The sequence below is a fragment of the Thermobia domestica genome, chromosome 1 (genome assembly GCF_964235325.1).
Source record: "Thermobia domestica chromosome 1, izTheDome1.hap1.1, whole genome shotgun sequence".
NCBI lineage: Eukaryota > Metazoa > Arthropoda > Insecta > Zygentoma > Lepismatidae > Thermobia > Thermobia domestica.
In genome coordinates, this window is record NC_137454.1 from 34291521 (window position 1) to 34304720 (window position 13200).

Consider the following 13200-nt stretch of genomic DNA (forward strand, 5'->3'; position numbering starts at 1 on the left):
GGGTTTCTCATAGTTTTTTTTTTTTAGAAATTCCAGAATTGGGGCGCAGGCTTGATGTTTATAAGCACAGGAATGACTAACATTTACTTCTTTTTTTTAAAAAAAAAAAAAATCCGGAATTGGTGGTAGTGGTGGGAGCTTTCCGCCACTTAAAGATGAAATCCATGAAATTCCGAGGCGTCGTGCAATTATTGTACAACTGTTTTTGAAAAAGTGCCCTAACAAAGAAGAATTTTTTCTCACTTGAAGTTGTCCTATATAATGGTTGACCAACTTCAGGGCAGAAATTTAGTAAAGTGAGAAAATATTTAAATTTATAAACGTATGTATAATTTGTAATTGCTTTATTTTTAGCAACTGAAAAAATACTTCTTGTAACAGCTGTGAGTTTCATTTTATTACAACACATTTCAATTTGTAGGCGTCGCGGACCCCCTGGCTAGGCACCACGGATCCTACTCTGAGAACTAATAGTTCTACCTAGACATAATTACTCATCTGAATTTCATAAAAGAAACCAAATAACCATTCAACGACTAAAATCATCCAAGGAAATAAAAGTTTCCATGGTTATACTTGAGTTAGTTTTAATAACCCTGGACAGGATTTCCACCTTAAATTACACAAATAAAAGCAATTAACCAGTCAAGGGATAAACATTTCGTGGTTGTATTCAGGGTATTTTTACTTCTGGATAGAATTATACCGTAAGTTTCATAAAAGAAACAAATAAACAACCAAAGATGAACAATCCTTCTCGGGCCTAAATATATACAAGCGGTAAAGGTAGTATGCTACACGGGAATTAATTTGAGTTAGATCATACCAAAAGAAACACGAATTTACCATGTTCAAAGTAGCCTTTTCGGCTGTTTTGCTCTGATCATCAATGTTGTTTCTTCTAAGCTAGATATGACTTCTTTTTACACTTAAATCTATTCTTTGGTGTAGGAGCAGAGGTAATAATGTAAGAAATGTAGTCAGCTACTTATCTAAAATCAAAACCATTTGCTTCATTAGCGGCGTCCCGCGTCATGCAACCGTGTGATTTTTATTTGTTATCACTGCGAGTAGTTAAAGTTAGCCAAGTTGTGACTTGAATAGTAAACGTAAACTGAAGATGTCTGGGAAATATTGTGCAGCTATTTTTACGACTGTCAGTTTGACAAGCATATCTATGTATTTTTTTAGTTTTTATTTTGAGCCACGTGAAAGGTAAAAGTATGAACAGAATAAATGATTTAGAAAGTTATTGAAGGAAATCAACTAAAATGTTATATATGTATATTTATTTGTAGGTGCACTTGTACTGTAAGTAAGTCACTACATGGAAATATAGTTGAGGAATGTTATTTGAATAAACAATTTCTCTAATGTTCATAACATAAAATAAAATTATACTGTAATCAATTTATTCTTTCATGACATATTAAATTGACATATTAACAACTTTCGACCACTAATAGGTAGACCTACTGTACAGAGATGAAATGAGTCTATGGAAACTTGGCCCATGACCCACTGACCCTCTACCCAATGTGACCCATAACCCACCATGAACCACTGACTCACTGTGACCCATGACCCACCATGAACCACTCTGATCCACTGTGACCCATGACTCATCATGAACTACTCTGACCCACTGTGACCCATGACCAACCTTGAACCACTCTGACCCACCAAAGCCCATCGTCACTCCCTTCTCTCAGCTGAATAAAAAGTTTACACTTGTCATAAAACAAGGCTTTGAAATTATCATTATTCCGATTTTGAATTTCTACGGTCAATCGCTCTGTTACAATACTGGCGGATCTGACTTTTACGATATAAAATAATAAAGTGTTTGTCGTGGGCCATACTACAATGAATTTCAATTTAATTGTCATGTATAATTATTTCCTTGTTGAATTACAGATACTTTCCAGTGGAAAACAAGATGAAATTTGAGTCTCAAATCAAGTAAACAAACGTAAAAGAAACTAATAATAATAATAAAAACTGTAAAATTTGACTTGTCTCGAAAGCCAAGTAGTAAGTTCTATTGTTACTATTACAATATCAACATCCGAAAGTGTCTGAAGTTTTTTTTTTTTTTTTTTTACTTAAATATACTCATCTCAGGTAAGCAAATAGAAACAAATGAAAGGGGAAGAAACATGGAGGCGTTGAAAGTAAAACGTAGACAAATTCATCAGTGTTCAGAAGGTGCTGTCTACAATGCACTGAGCAAAGTGGATCGGTGGGTCAGAGTGGATCACAGTGGGTGGTTGGTCTCAGTGAGTCACGTCCTGTTGATTCACTACCCACTGACCCACTCACAAATCTTGACCACTTGATCCACGACTCACTGACCCACTCCATATCTGCTACTGTATTTATTTAAACAGATCGCATAACTAATTTAACAAGACTCTTGATAAATCATTTACTTTGCGATATAGAAATATTGAAAATCGATATAATCAAAATTCCAAAAGGGGCCGCGGTGGCTCAGTGGTAGAGCGTTCACCTCTGGTGCATGGCGTCTGGGTTCAAACCCTGCTCCTGCCAAGTGAACTTTGTGGTGGACAAACACCGTGTGCATGGGTTTACTCGGGATTCTCCCGTTTCCTCCCACTTTCTTCATTCCACCATTTCATTCATTCCTGATCATCACTGTTTCCTTTAGCCTAGCCGGCATAACCGTGAGACGTAAAACTCAAAAATTTCATTTCATTTCATTTTCAAAATTCCAAAACTCGATCGATTTATGAAGAAGCTAATATCAAAATGTTGACTATCGATATGTTTACTAAAGTTTAGCGTCCTGTTTCAGCACTGATGATGATAGACCTTCAGTTTAGGTAGAATTGTAAATACTGTGATGCGTTCAGACTTCAATGCTCTCCTCCTGGGATCAGCCAAAGTGCGCGATAGCCCCTAACGAGGCAGAAGGGAATTACTGCGCGGCCCTAATCATAAGATTTTGCGAGGTAGATTAATATATAGACTTAACATGTAAAAATAAAAATCAATATTTTAATTTTATTTAAATCTTTGTTTATTTCACGCACATGGATTTCTTAGTTTTGTTTTCTCTATTCGCTTGTTAAGTTGTCCAGACAAGCCTAAAATAATAACGTTATGCCTACATACAGTGGCGCATTTAGGAGGGCTTCCGGGCTTAAGCCCCCCCCCGAAATTTTACTATAATAAAGTATATGAAATATTTCGCAGAATTTTCACATTTTCAGGCAAAGCCCCCCGAAACAAAATCGTAAATACGCCACTGCCTACATATTTACATTATCTTGTTTGTCTCCTTTGTATAACTTCCGTGTCGTGTAAAATTGTGTATGCAACAAATTATAACAAAGTGTAAAAACTTCCTAATCACTTACATCCTGATAAACGTATTTCTCTCAAACTAACATTTTTCTACACACGTCAAGATTTTGAACTTGAGACACCATACATAGTACTTTTCCACATTTCAGTATAACCTCTTCCTTAATATACATATAAACTGAGGATTTCTTAGTTTTATTCAATTTGGTTTCTAGTAAAGCTACCCGTAACTGTAAAACCAACACTTTAATCTTTCAAAACTAAACAGCCAAGTCCGCAATTCTAAATCTAAACTCACCCTATCCTATAAAAAGTAACACTCTCAATTACCACATATTCTAATTCTCTATTGCACTGAATAAGTATGGATCCAGCGTATTTAGCGTCTAGTTCACATTCATCAGTCTACAAAAACGAACCGTTCCCAGGTTCACAAGAGGGAAGTCATCTACACTCATGTCCAAAATTATTGTCCTATGTCTATAAATATGTTGTTGTAGGAATATAATTTGATAACGAATTCGTTCGGTATTTCTTATAATTGATAGTATGTGTATAACCGGCAAAGACATGTGTGTGGCAGATTTCAGGTAAAAAGAGCAATAAATAAAAACAATAAAACGAAAATAAATTTTTCTTGTTCATTTAGCAACATTTTGTTTTACTCATTCTAATTTTCGTATTTGTAATACTTTTTCCTATGAAATTTACTACAAATATACATTTCCCGATTATACACATAGTATGAGTATTAAAAGTACCCTGCAAAATCATTATCAAATTATATTCTTACAAGAAGACAGTTATAGATATGCGACAATCATTTTGGACGTGAGTGTACACCATCAACAGCAAGTTAGTGAGAGAGAAATACATGTATCGTATGTTCCTTGCATACACAAATTCACTGCATCTACATTTTCTAAAATGTTTAATAAAAGAAGACTATTGAACGCAGTATAAAACGTACTTCTATGTCAAGCAATTCATTTCAGAGAAAAGACTAAGATTACCAATACAACATTGTTAAAGTACGAGTGTCGTTATGGCACCAAATATTGTAGTATTTAAGCTCTACCTTAATCCGTATACAGTGCTATTAAGATTTAACATCAATATAAATGTAAAAGGCTTCGAATTTAAATGATGACATTTGATTTTCTGTTTCAGTTTGGCGGTGAAGGGGAACGAAGAAGTAAACCCCACAAAGGAAGGCAACACTCCGAACCTCTGCGACGGGGAACCACCGTAAGTAACCGGAATTCAGTTCATAACTTAAGATTCTTAGTAAGTTTTAATAGAAGAATGGAGAAAGTGACATTTGCAATATAACACAATAGTTGAAAAATTAACATGGACATTGTTTGTAGCTTCTTATAATCCTGGAGTCAGATTCAGCTCATAAGCTGTAGTCATGATTCAGTTCATTACTTGTAATCCTAATAGGCAAGGTTCTTTGTTCCTTCGTAGCCCAAGAAGTATTTCTCAGAGAAATCATCAAAGTGACATACCTCTCTTCAAAATATCGGTATTACTTTCAACCTTGCTTAGTGGTTTTGACATTCAAGTCGGTTCTCGGGTACGGCGTTAATTAAATCATATTCACCTTGTATATGCAGTTAGACTCTTTAAGTCTAACAAATTTAATTAAATATTGCAGCTCCCCTACCCCCCAATTCTTCTAAATGTGTATGATTATCTTGGTTCCATGATCCATGGTCTTGTAATAGGTATAGGGTTCAGCCACTCTAAGTACACCGATGGAAGTCGTTAGACTTGTGACCCAACAGACTCGGTAATCCACGAAACTTAGTGATACTGACGGAGAATCACGACTATGTTATGAATCACGACTCGGTCAGATTCTTCGAAACATGGAGTCACTTTAGGAATTTATTTTCAAATACTTTCACTCTTCATTCTTGGCTTAAATTAAACGACCGTCTTTCGTACAGCAAGCATAATTATAGTTTTTATATATTTTAAGCTTCAAATTCTTCGCCAGGTTTCGCGAAGACAAATGCTTTTGGGCTGAATAATAACAGGAATTCCCTGCTTTCAACCTACGTTTAATTTTTTTTTTTTTTTTTTTAATATTCTACTTAAAAATGAATGCAGCTTTTATTGATATTATTGAGTGGAATTGCTAGAATATAACCGAGCTGGACTGGGGCTTTATTTGTTTGCGTTAATAGGTTACTCCAAATCTAACTCGAGCTTAGGATTGAAAGTGTTAACATACTTCATTTGAAAGCTGCTATACAGCATGCTTTAAACTAAGACATATTTTTATGCCCCTTCCCCAAACAATTCGTATCCCTCTTCTGGCAGTCAGAAATCTCGTCGTCTTAATAATAATTGAGTTGAGTTGATTTTGAGTTTAACGTCCCGTTCAGCAGCGAGGCTATATGAGACGTGGACCTACTGATTAATGTGGAATCCGAACCACATGAGCTCCCGCCAGGAATTGAACCCGGGTCTTCCGCGCCACAGGCGCGTACGCTAACCACTTAGCCACGGATGAGCTCACTCTTAATAATAATAATAATAATAATAATAATAATAATAATAATAATAATTATTATTATTATTATTATTATTATTATTATTATTATTATTATTATTATGATTATTATTATTATATGTGCACAACCTATAAATCCTGTCTCCTAAAATGGATATTACTAGTTATCACGATACCTACTAACTTAAACAAGATAGAGATAATTTGACATGAAGGACTTCAGCTATTCAGCTATGTTTCAAGAAAGAAGTAGGAAAAATGTTACATCATATGGTTATAGAAGCGCACTTATTTTTGGTGAGCTTCCTATTGAGACTGATTTCCAGTCTAATTTGAAGATTTTAATGAAGCATACTAGCTGAACTTGCGCTGTCTGCTCAACCCATCATTATGATATGATCATGACATTCCTTCCCAAGTCCTCACTATAGCTGTCCATATCACTTTACACACACAATTAAAAGACAAGACGATTCACAAAGGGAGGGTATTGCTATGGACAAACATATAAACGTAGCATTTTAATGTATAAGTGTTGGGTTGTTTTCGTGGCGAACTTCGAGAAGTAACAGATGATGTCAAATGATTTTTTTTTCTCTCCTTATAAGTCCATATCTATTCGAGGACGTATCATTGCAGCTATTGAGATCTCTGAAGTTATCAGCGTGCAATAGGTTTTCCCTGCATGCAATACGTTAAAGCAAAGCGCCTGCAATGCCTGTCAATCCGCCATATGTAACTCGTCTAATGTTTGCTTAACACAGGAATATGAACTCGAGCTTCGCCGTAACGACAATATTAATCTTATGGGCTCAAAACAACCCATAAAATGTTGAATAGAACAATAAGGGAACGTTTTTTTTTTTTTTTTTAAATTTTGAATTAGAACTGGCAGGTGTACACAAAATTTGAAATAGACCAGTAAAAATAGCATGTCTCTATAGCTTGTAGTTCTCGAGATCTCATTGTGTAAAGGAATTGACTACAAACATATAAACGAAAACAACCACAAACATATAAACCTACCATTTTAACATATAGATTCTTGCATCGAAATGTACCTATTGGATTATTCGAATTAACTATTAAAATCGCAGTGGCTTAGTGGTAGAAATGCTGTCTATGTGACGAGAAAAGATATAGGGACAAGAGATAATTCTTTCAATAGAAATATATATATTTTGGAAATAACGACACCCTTAAATCTTGTTTTAAGGCAAATTTCCTTATTCCATTATCATCAATTTCTTTCATCCACCACTGTCTTCCATAGCGTTCAAACATAATTGAGGGAAGTTACATTTTATTATATACTGTAACCAGCGGCGCAAACCTGTCTTCAACATTGGGGGTACGAGTAAGACCTTTCCCATATTCTTTTTATTTGTTTGTTTGTTAACAGATCAAAATCATATTAACAGATCATAATCGAACGAATAAATTAACGAATAAATTAAATGTAGACTAAAAGAAGGGACGCTTAAAATATATAAAACGATAATCATGTCTGTTGACTTGTATGGTTGTAAACTATGGTCGCGTACTCTGAGGGAAGAACGTAGCCTGAAAGTATTTGTGAACAAAATCCTAAGTCGAATATTCGGACCCAAGAGAGACAGGAATGAGGAATGGCATAAACTTCATAATGAGGAACTGCACATTTTATACCGTTCACTAAACATTGTTAGATTCATCAAGTCCAGGAGGTTCAGGCGGGAAGATCATGAAACCAGAATGGAAGAAAGTAAGAATGCTTTCAAAGTTTTAACGGGAAATCCAATCGGAAAACGACCATTAGGAAGACCTAAGCACAGATGAGAGGACAACATTAAGATGGATTTCGCAGAAATAGAAACACAAAATAGAAACTCGATCCAGTTGGCTAAGGACAAAGATCAGTGGAGAGCTTTTGTGAATACGGCATTGAACCTCGGAGTTCCATTGGCCATACAGTTAGTTAGTTAGTTTTAGTGTTCAAATACGATTTTGATATAAAAGGCTTATCTTTAACTTAACTAAATATTATTTCAAATTCATTTCACAGAATATTTGAAATCAAATTGATAAACCTTTCTGTATCTTGCGTGGGTTTGGAGGTTTTGTATTGCGTGTGACGTAAGTGCATAATTCATGAATGGCTTTGAAACGGCAGGATAACAAAGAAAGAAAATGAAAAAAAAAAAAAAAAAAAAACCAGAATCAACTCATGAATATTGCAAACGCCCTCATTTCTTTCGCTGGGATTCTCAGAAATGGAAACAAGGTTGAGAGAAATAAACGAATAATGAATCTTCCAATATTACGTCATATTACACGTTCTTGTATCTCTTTTTCTACGTTTTTTTCCAGCAAACATTCGAGGCAGAAAGGAATAATAAAAAAAAAAAATGTTATTAAAACAAATTCCCTTGGGTTTAGAACACTTTTGTCTTGAAGCTGTAAATTGTCGTTTTCACAGAATTCGCGGAATTATCTCGAAGCTCTTGAAGTTTCTCGAGTACCTAACAAATGAATTTCTACCTAGTATGTGTAGAGATCTGTTTCGAAACGCTTGTACTTTCTTTCAAAACAAATTTCATCCAATTTTGTGCATATTTTTTGAAATTTCAATTCTACAGTTCTTTGTCTCTCCGCTCCCTAAAATTGATCTATTTCTCTTACTGTTCGTCTTCCAATTTCCCATTTTATCTCAATGTTAGTTTTTTTTTTTTTTTAATGACAGAACCAGCAGTCGACGTAATGTTAATAGCTAGAACAGAAGTCATAGCATATGCATTTTTATTTTTTCCCCCTTTTCCCAAGATAAATTCAATCTTACATCACAACGTCAAATTCTATAGCTGTTTTTATTACAAAAATGTAATATGCTATTTACATATTTTCACAATATAATTGACGGAATTTGAATTCAAATTTCAGTTTCTCCCCGAAATCAAATAAATCTTAATATACTTTATATTCCAAGTATCCGCGAACCCACACATACTATAAACCACATGTTTTCACTATAAACACGTGATTTTACGACTTATAAACAAACAGTGTCGACAGAAGGAAACTGCACGTTCAGTAAGGAACGAAGAGGATTCGAAGATTCACGAAGAAATCCGGAAACCCCTCCACATGTCCTCCCTCCAAAAGAACGGCTATAAAAAGAGGACGACAGGACCAAGAAATCATCAGTGCCATTGCTCATCGTTCACCTACAATACCTGCTCCCGAGGCCGTTATGGGTTACGGAGTATACGCCTTTAATATCTGCCCCGGAGGCTGGTATGAGCTACGGAGTATAACCTATCTCGTCTGAGGCCACTGTGGGCTAAGGCAAATTACACTGAGAGAAATCCGTTCTCCGGACAGCGGTATGTTGTACAAATATATGGAATCCTTTTGCTTACTACAGAAATCGGTACGGAGCATACGTTATCCGCATGCTACATAGGCACTACTCTTAGATGTTACATCGTGACATTGCAGGATGTCTGATATGTAACAGTCTTCCTTATATTACCTACATATACTTATATTATATTCCTCAGTTATATGTTATATACGTCCATTTGTATGAGATCCTGACCGCCTATATTGTTTCATACGGAAAGTACGTACAGATGGAACACTTATACAAAAAGTATTATAAAACATGCGTTTTCAGTTATACGTTTGCTGTACGTTAAGTCCAAAGACTACAGGATTTACAAATGTAACACGATTTTACGTACGTCACGTACAATTTTTTTTTTTTTTTTTTTGTTTACTGTACTTTTCTATCAGAGGCAAAATTGTATGTCGAAGGAGACTATTCATGACCTAGACTAAAAATATTTTATTTGAAAACTTCGAGAAAGATTTGTAGTAATTTTGTACAAAAATTATATAAAACATTTCGTAATGAAAGGGTAAAGGATTAAAAGATTCCCGTATACGACATTTGACTCTACCTGCAAAATATTACAATATAAAGCCAGGAAATTTCGCCTAAGTTTCTAATGGGAGCTTTGAGAAGAAATAGTCCTCTCTCCTGGTCTAGTGGCTAGTGCTCACGTCTTTGATGTACATGGTACTGGCTTCGATTCCCGATGGGAGAACATTGAACGCATTACGCTGATCCAAATTTCCACTTTAAACTGTAGATCTACTTTTATATATGGTAGTCTTGATACAGAAGAAGGGCGATAAACTCCAAGAAACATGCGCAATAAGGAAGAAATAATTCTGGGGTCTCATTTAATACCACGAGCGTTATAATATTTCAGAAAACAAACAAATATATATATTGGTATATATATACGAGATATATATCAATATGTCAGTCCTTTAATTGAATAGTTCTTTTTAATCAACACCAGCTCTTCCAAACTTCCATATTAATTGCCCTAAGTGTGAGCCAAATTATCCTTATGTTAAGATAGAAAAAGGAAAGGATAAATTATATCAAAGGCTAATACTTTCCTCTTTCTGCTAAATGGTCAGGCGACTAAAGAACCAGTTTGTGAAGGATAACGGAGTGGAGATTATGTCCTTGCCTGTGAAGGATAACGAGCCCTTAGCCTGAAAGATTTTTATTTATTTTATTAGTTATTTTGAAAAAAAAAATACAACAAACGTACACGCATGTAGAACTCATTATGACCTACTGTCTTTTTTTTTTTTTTTTTTTTTTTTTAACTATCGAAAGTGACCTCTACTCAGAAATGCAAACTGCTACTAATAGCCAGTTAAATTAAAATTTCACTTATTTTCCCCTTTGAAATAGAATTTAATAGAAGGACTAATAGTTTATTCATGTGATCGCAATACAAATGTATCATTTGCATACATTATAGAATGGACGAGTGGGCGAAACATGCAAGCTAAAAGAAATCGTATCATTATCTTCTGGTTATGAATTCCATACAATTTCCTTTCCTCCCTTAAAGTGAATGGAAGAAACCCATTCTCTAACGTTAGTTTATTCCAACGAAAGAATTCAAAAGTATTCTTATGGTAAGAGTTCACATTGTGTGTTTTGTGAACACAAGTGAAATATGAACAGCAACAACCATATTCATTGTATCGGAAAACTGCAAAAAGATGCAGTGAGTGATATCTGGTGAGTATAGTGGCTCATTTGTTTTTTTTAAAAAAGTTGAACACATTACCCATTTTTGTGGGATAGTCATGAATGTAGGATAGTCAATAGTTCTTTCGTCCATCTCTTGAGCAGTCTCTGCTTTCGTGAGGTCCATTAGATCTAACTGGCAAGACTCTTAGACAGATCTGCTGAAACTAATGTACAGTCCTGTTCGAAAAATTTTAATCATTCATCTTACTCTAAATGGCCATATTGAGGCCATTGGCGGATGGCGCAGTGGCGGATCTAGAAGGAAAAATCTGAGGGGGGCAACCAGAATATGAGAGTTACATCATGAGTTTACTATAAATTTTCAAAAATATTTAAATAGTAGATTACATTAGTCCTGTTACTAAAATTTCGGGGCCTTGGCCCCGGTCCCGGTCCGGACTAGGTCCGGCACTGACCGAACATAGGAAATTCTAATAGACCCTAATTTGACTCATGTAGCCACACACACACACACACAAAAAAAGCATTTGTTTAGTTTAATTCCGACTGTGCTTGAGAGTACACGGCTTTTCAGTGGGAGATGGGTGGCTAGTGTTTTCAGAACAAGATTGTATATGTGTCATCAATAATAATAATAATAATAATAATAATAATAATAATAATAATAATAATAATAATAATAATAATAATAATAATAATAATAATAATAATAATAATAGTGATAAATTATAGAACTGCGGTAGTGTACTCGATAAAAAGTCTACCTATCAACCTCGCGGGTTGGATGTGATCCTTGATGAAGGCGCAAATTTTTCTATTTCTATCATCATTCCAGTGTGACTCAGAGATTCACTTACCTTCTCTAAAGTGTCTACCTGCATATATTGAAAGGTAAAGTTGGCTGGAAAGTGGTATTGATTAAATCTCTAGTTTTAAGTGCCGACATCGTAGAAGTGTGGAGACCATATTTTTGTCCAGCCCTTCCTATCCCTGTATACTCTATCAGACTCGGGAGGGGTCGATCTACTTTGTTTAACATGACACGCAAATTTAAAATTTGGGAGTACTTTTAACAAGTAAGATCGATTTTTTTTAGAGTAAATAGGAAGTAGATTTAAGACTGGAAATGCATAGTCTTTCAAGTTCTATAACCTTCATCTTTATACGTGACAGAGAATTATTTATTTATGGGGGTGTCTTTCCATTGCGTTGTGTGGTTCTCTCACATAGAGCAAATATACAAGTGTAGGTTAGGTAACCATATTTGTTACAATGATTCGATCTTGCAGAATTTCATGAAGCTTCTTCCTTAATAAGGTTTGAGAGTTCTTCCGGGTATTGGAAAATAATCTCAGCGGGAGAAAGAGGCCATTGCGGGACTGAATTCGTGTGGAATAGCAGAAATCAATCAGGTTCTTCTTGATCTCTTTCATTATATCTTCAGTTTATATGTTATGTCGAGTCCTATTACAACGCAGGTTTAGGTTCGCTAGCGTCATTTTTTTTTATATATATAATTAATAGTGAGCTTCTCTATGTGCTTCGTTGTGCCCAGTCAAAATGGTAGTATTATTGGTGTGTATTTGTCAGGAGCAAGATTTGTGTAGTAGTTGTCAGGAGCAAGATTTTTGTAGCGTTTGTCAAGAGTATTATTGGTGTGTATTTGTTAGGAGCAAGATTTATGTAGTATTTGTCAAGAGTGTTATTTGTGTATTTGTCAGGAGCAAGATTTATGTAGTATTTGTCAGGAGTGTTATAGGTGTGTACTTGTTTTACGAGACCATATTTGGCTATTCAATCAGGTGCACTGTATTTGGTCCAATGGAAATTTATGTTTTCCTCTGTTGATCAAGCCAGAGATATTTCTGATGTTCTTTTATATATCAGTAAATGGTAAAAGTGAGGGGGAACGCGAGAGGAAGGCGTTCTAGCATTACTAAAAATGCCTTTGGCGTCCTCCCACTTTCTAAAAAATTACAATGGACAAAGATAGACACGGGGGACGACATGATATCATCCATACCCTCCTTTTTCAGATCCACTTTTACCCCTGATTCCAGTGGGTTTGGAATGACTACATAGAAGATTCCCGGCTCAAGCAAGTGTTTGTATACGTTTATGGATTTAATGTGCGCAACGGCCATTTTCTTTTTCTCTATAATGATTGTGTGTTCTCTGTTTCTGTGGTTACTATATTTTCTGTTGTGTGAGCTAGGGTAGTGTCCTTCTCTTATTTTGTCCATTTTCTGGGCTGGTTCGTCTTCTTGGTTCTTCCCTAGCC

General features: G+C 35.2%; 1 protein-coding gene across 4 annotated transcripts in view; it reads left to right on the top strand.

Annotated features, from left to right (window-relative positions):
• Positions 1-13200, top strand: part of LOC145684407 (regulator of G-protein signaling 20-like) — a 560986-nt gene that overhangs the window by 483291 nt on the left and 64495 nt on the right. For all 4 annotated transcript variants that reach the window (XM_081756725.1, XM_081756735.1, XM_081756714.1 and 1 more), the window contains one exon: positions 4501-4578. In XM_081756725.1, coding sequence (XP_081612851.1) covers positions 4501-4578 — 78 coding nt within the window. The remainder of the gene's footprint in view (positions 1-4500; positions 4579-13200) is intronic.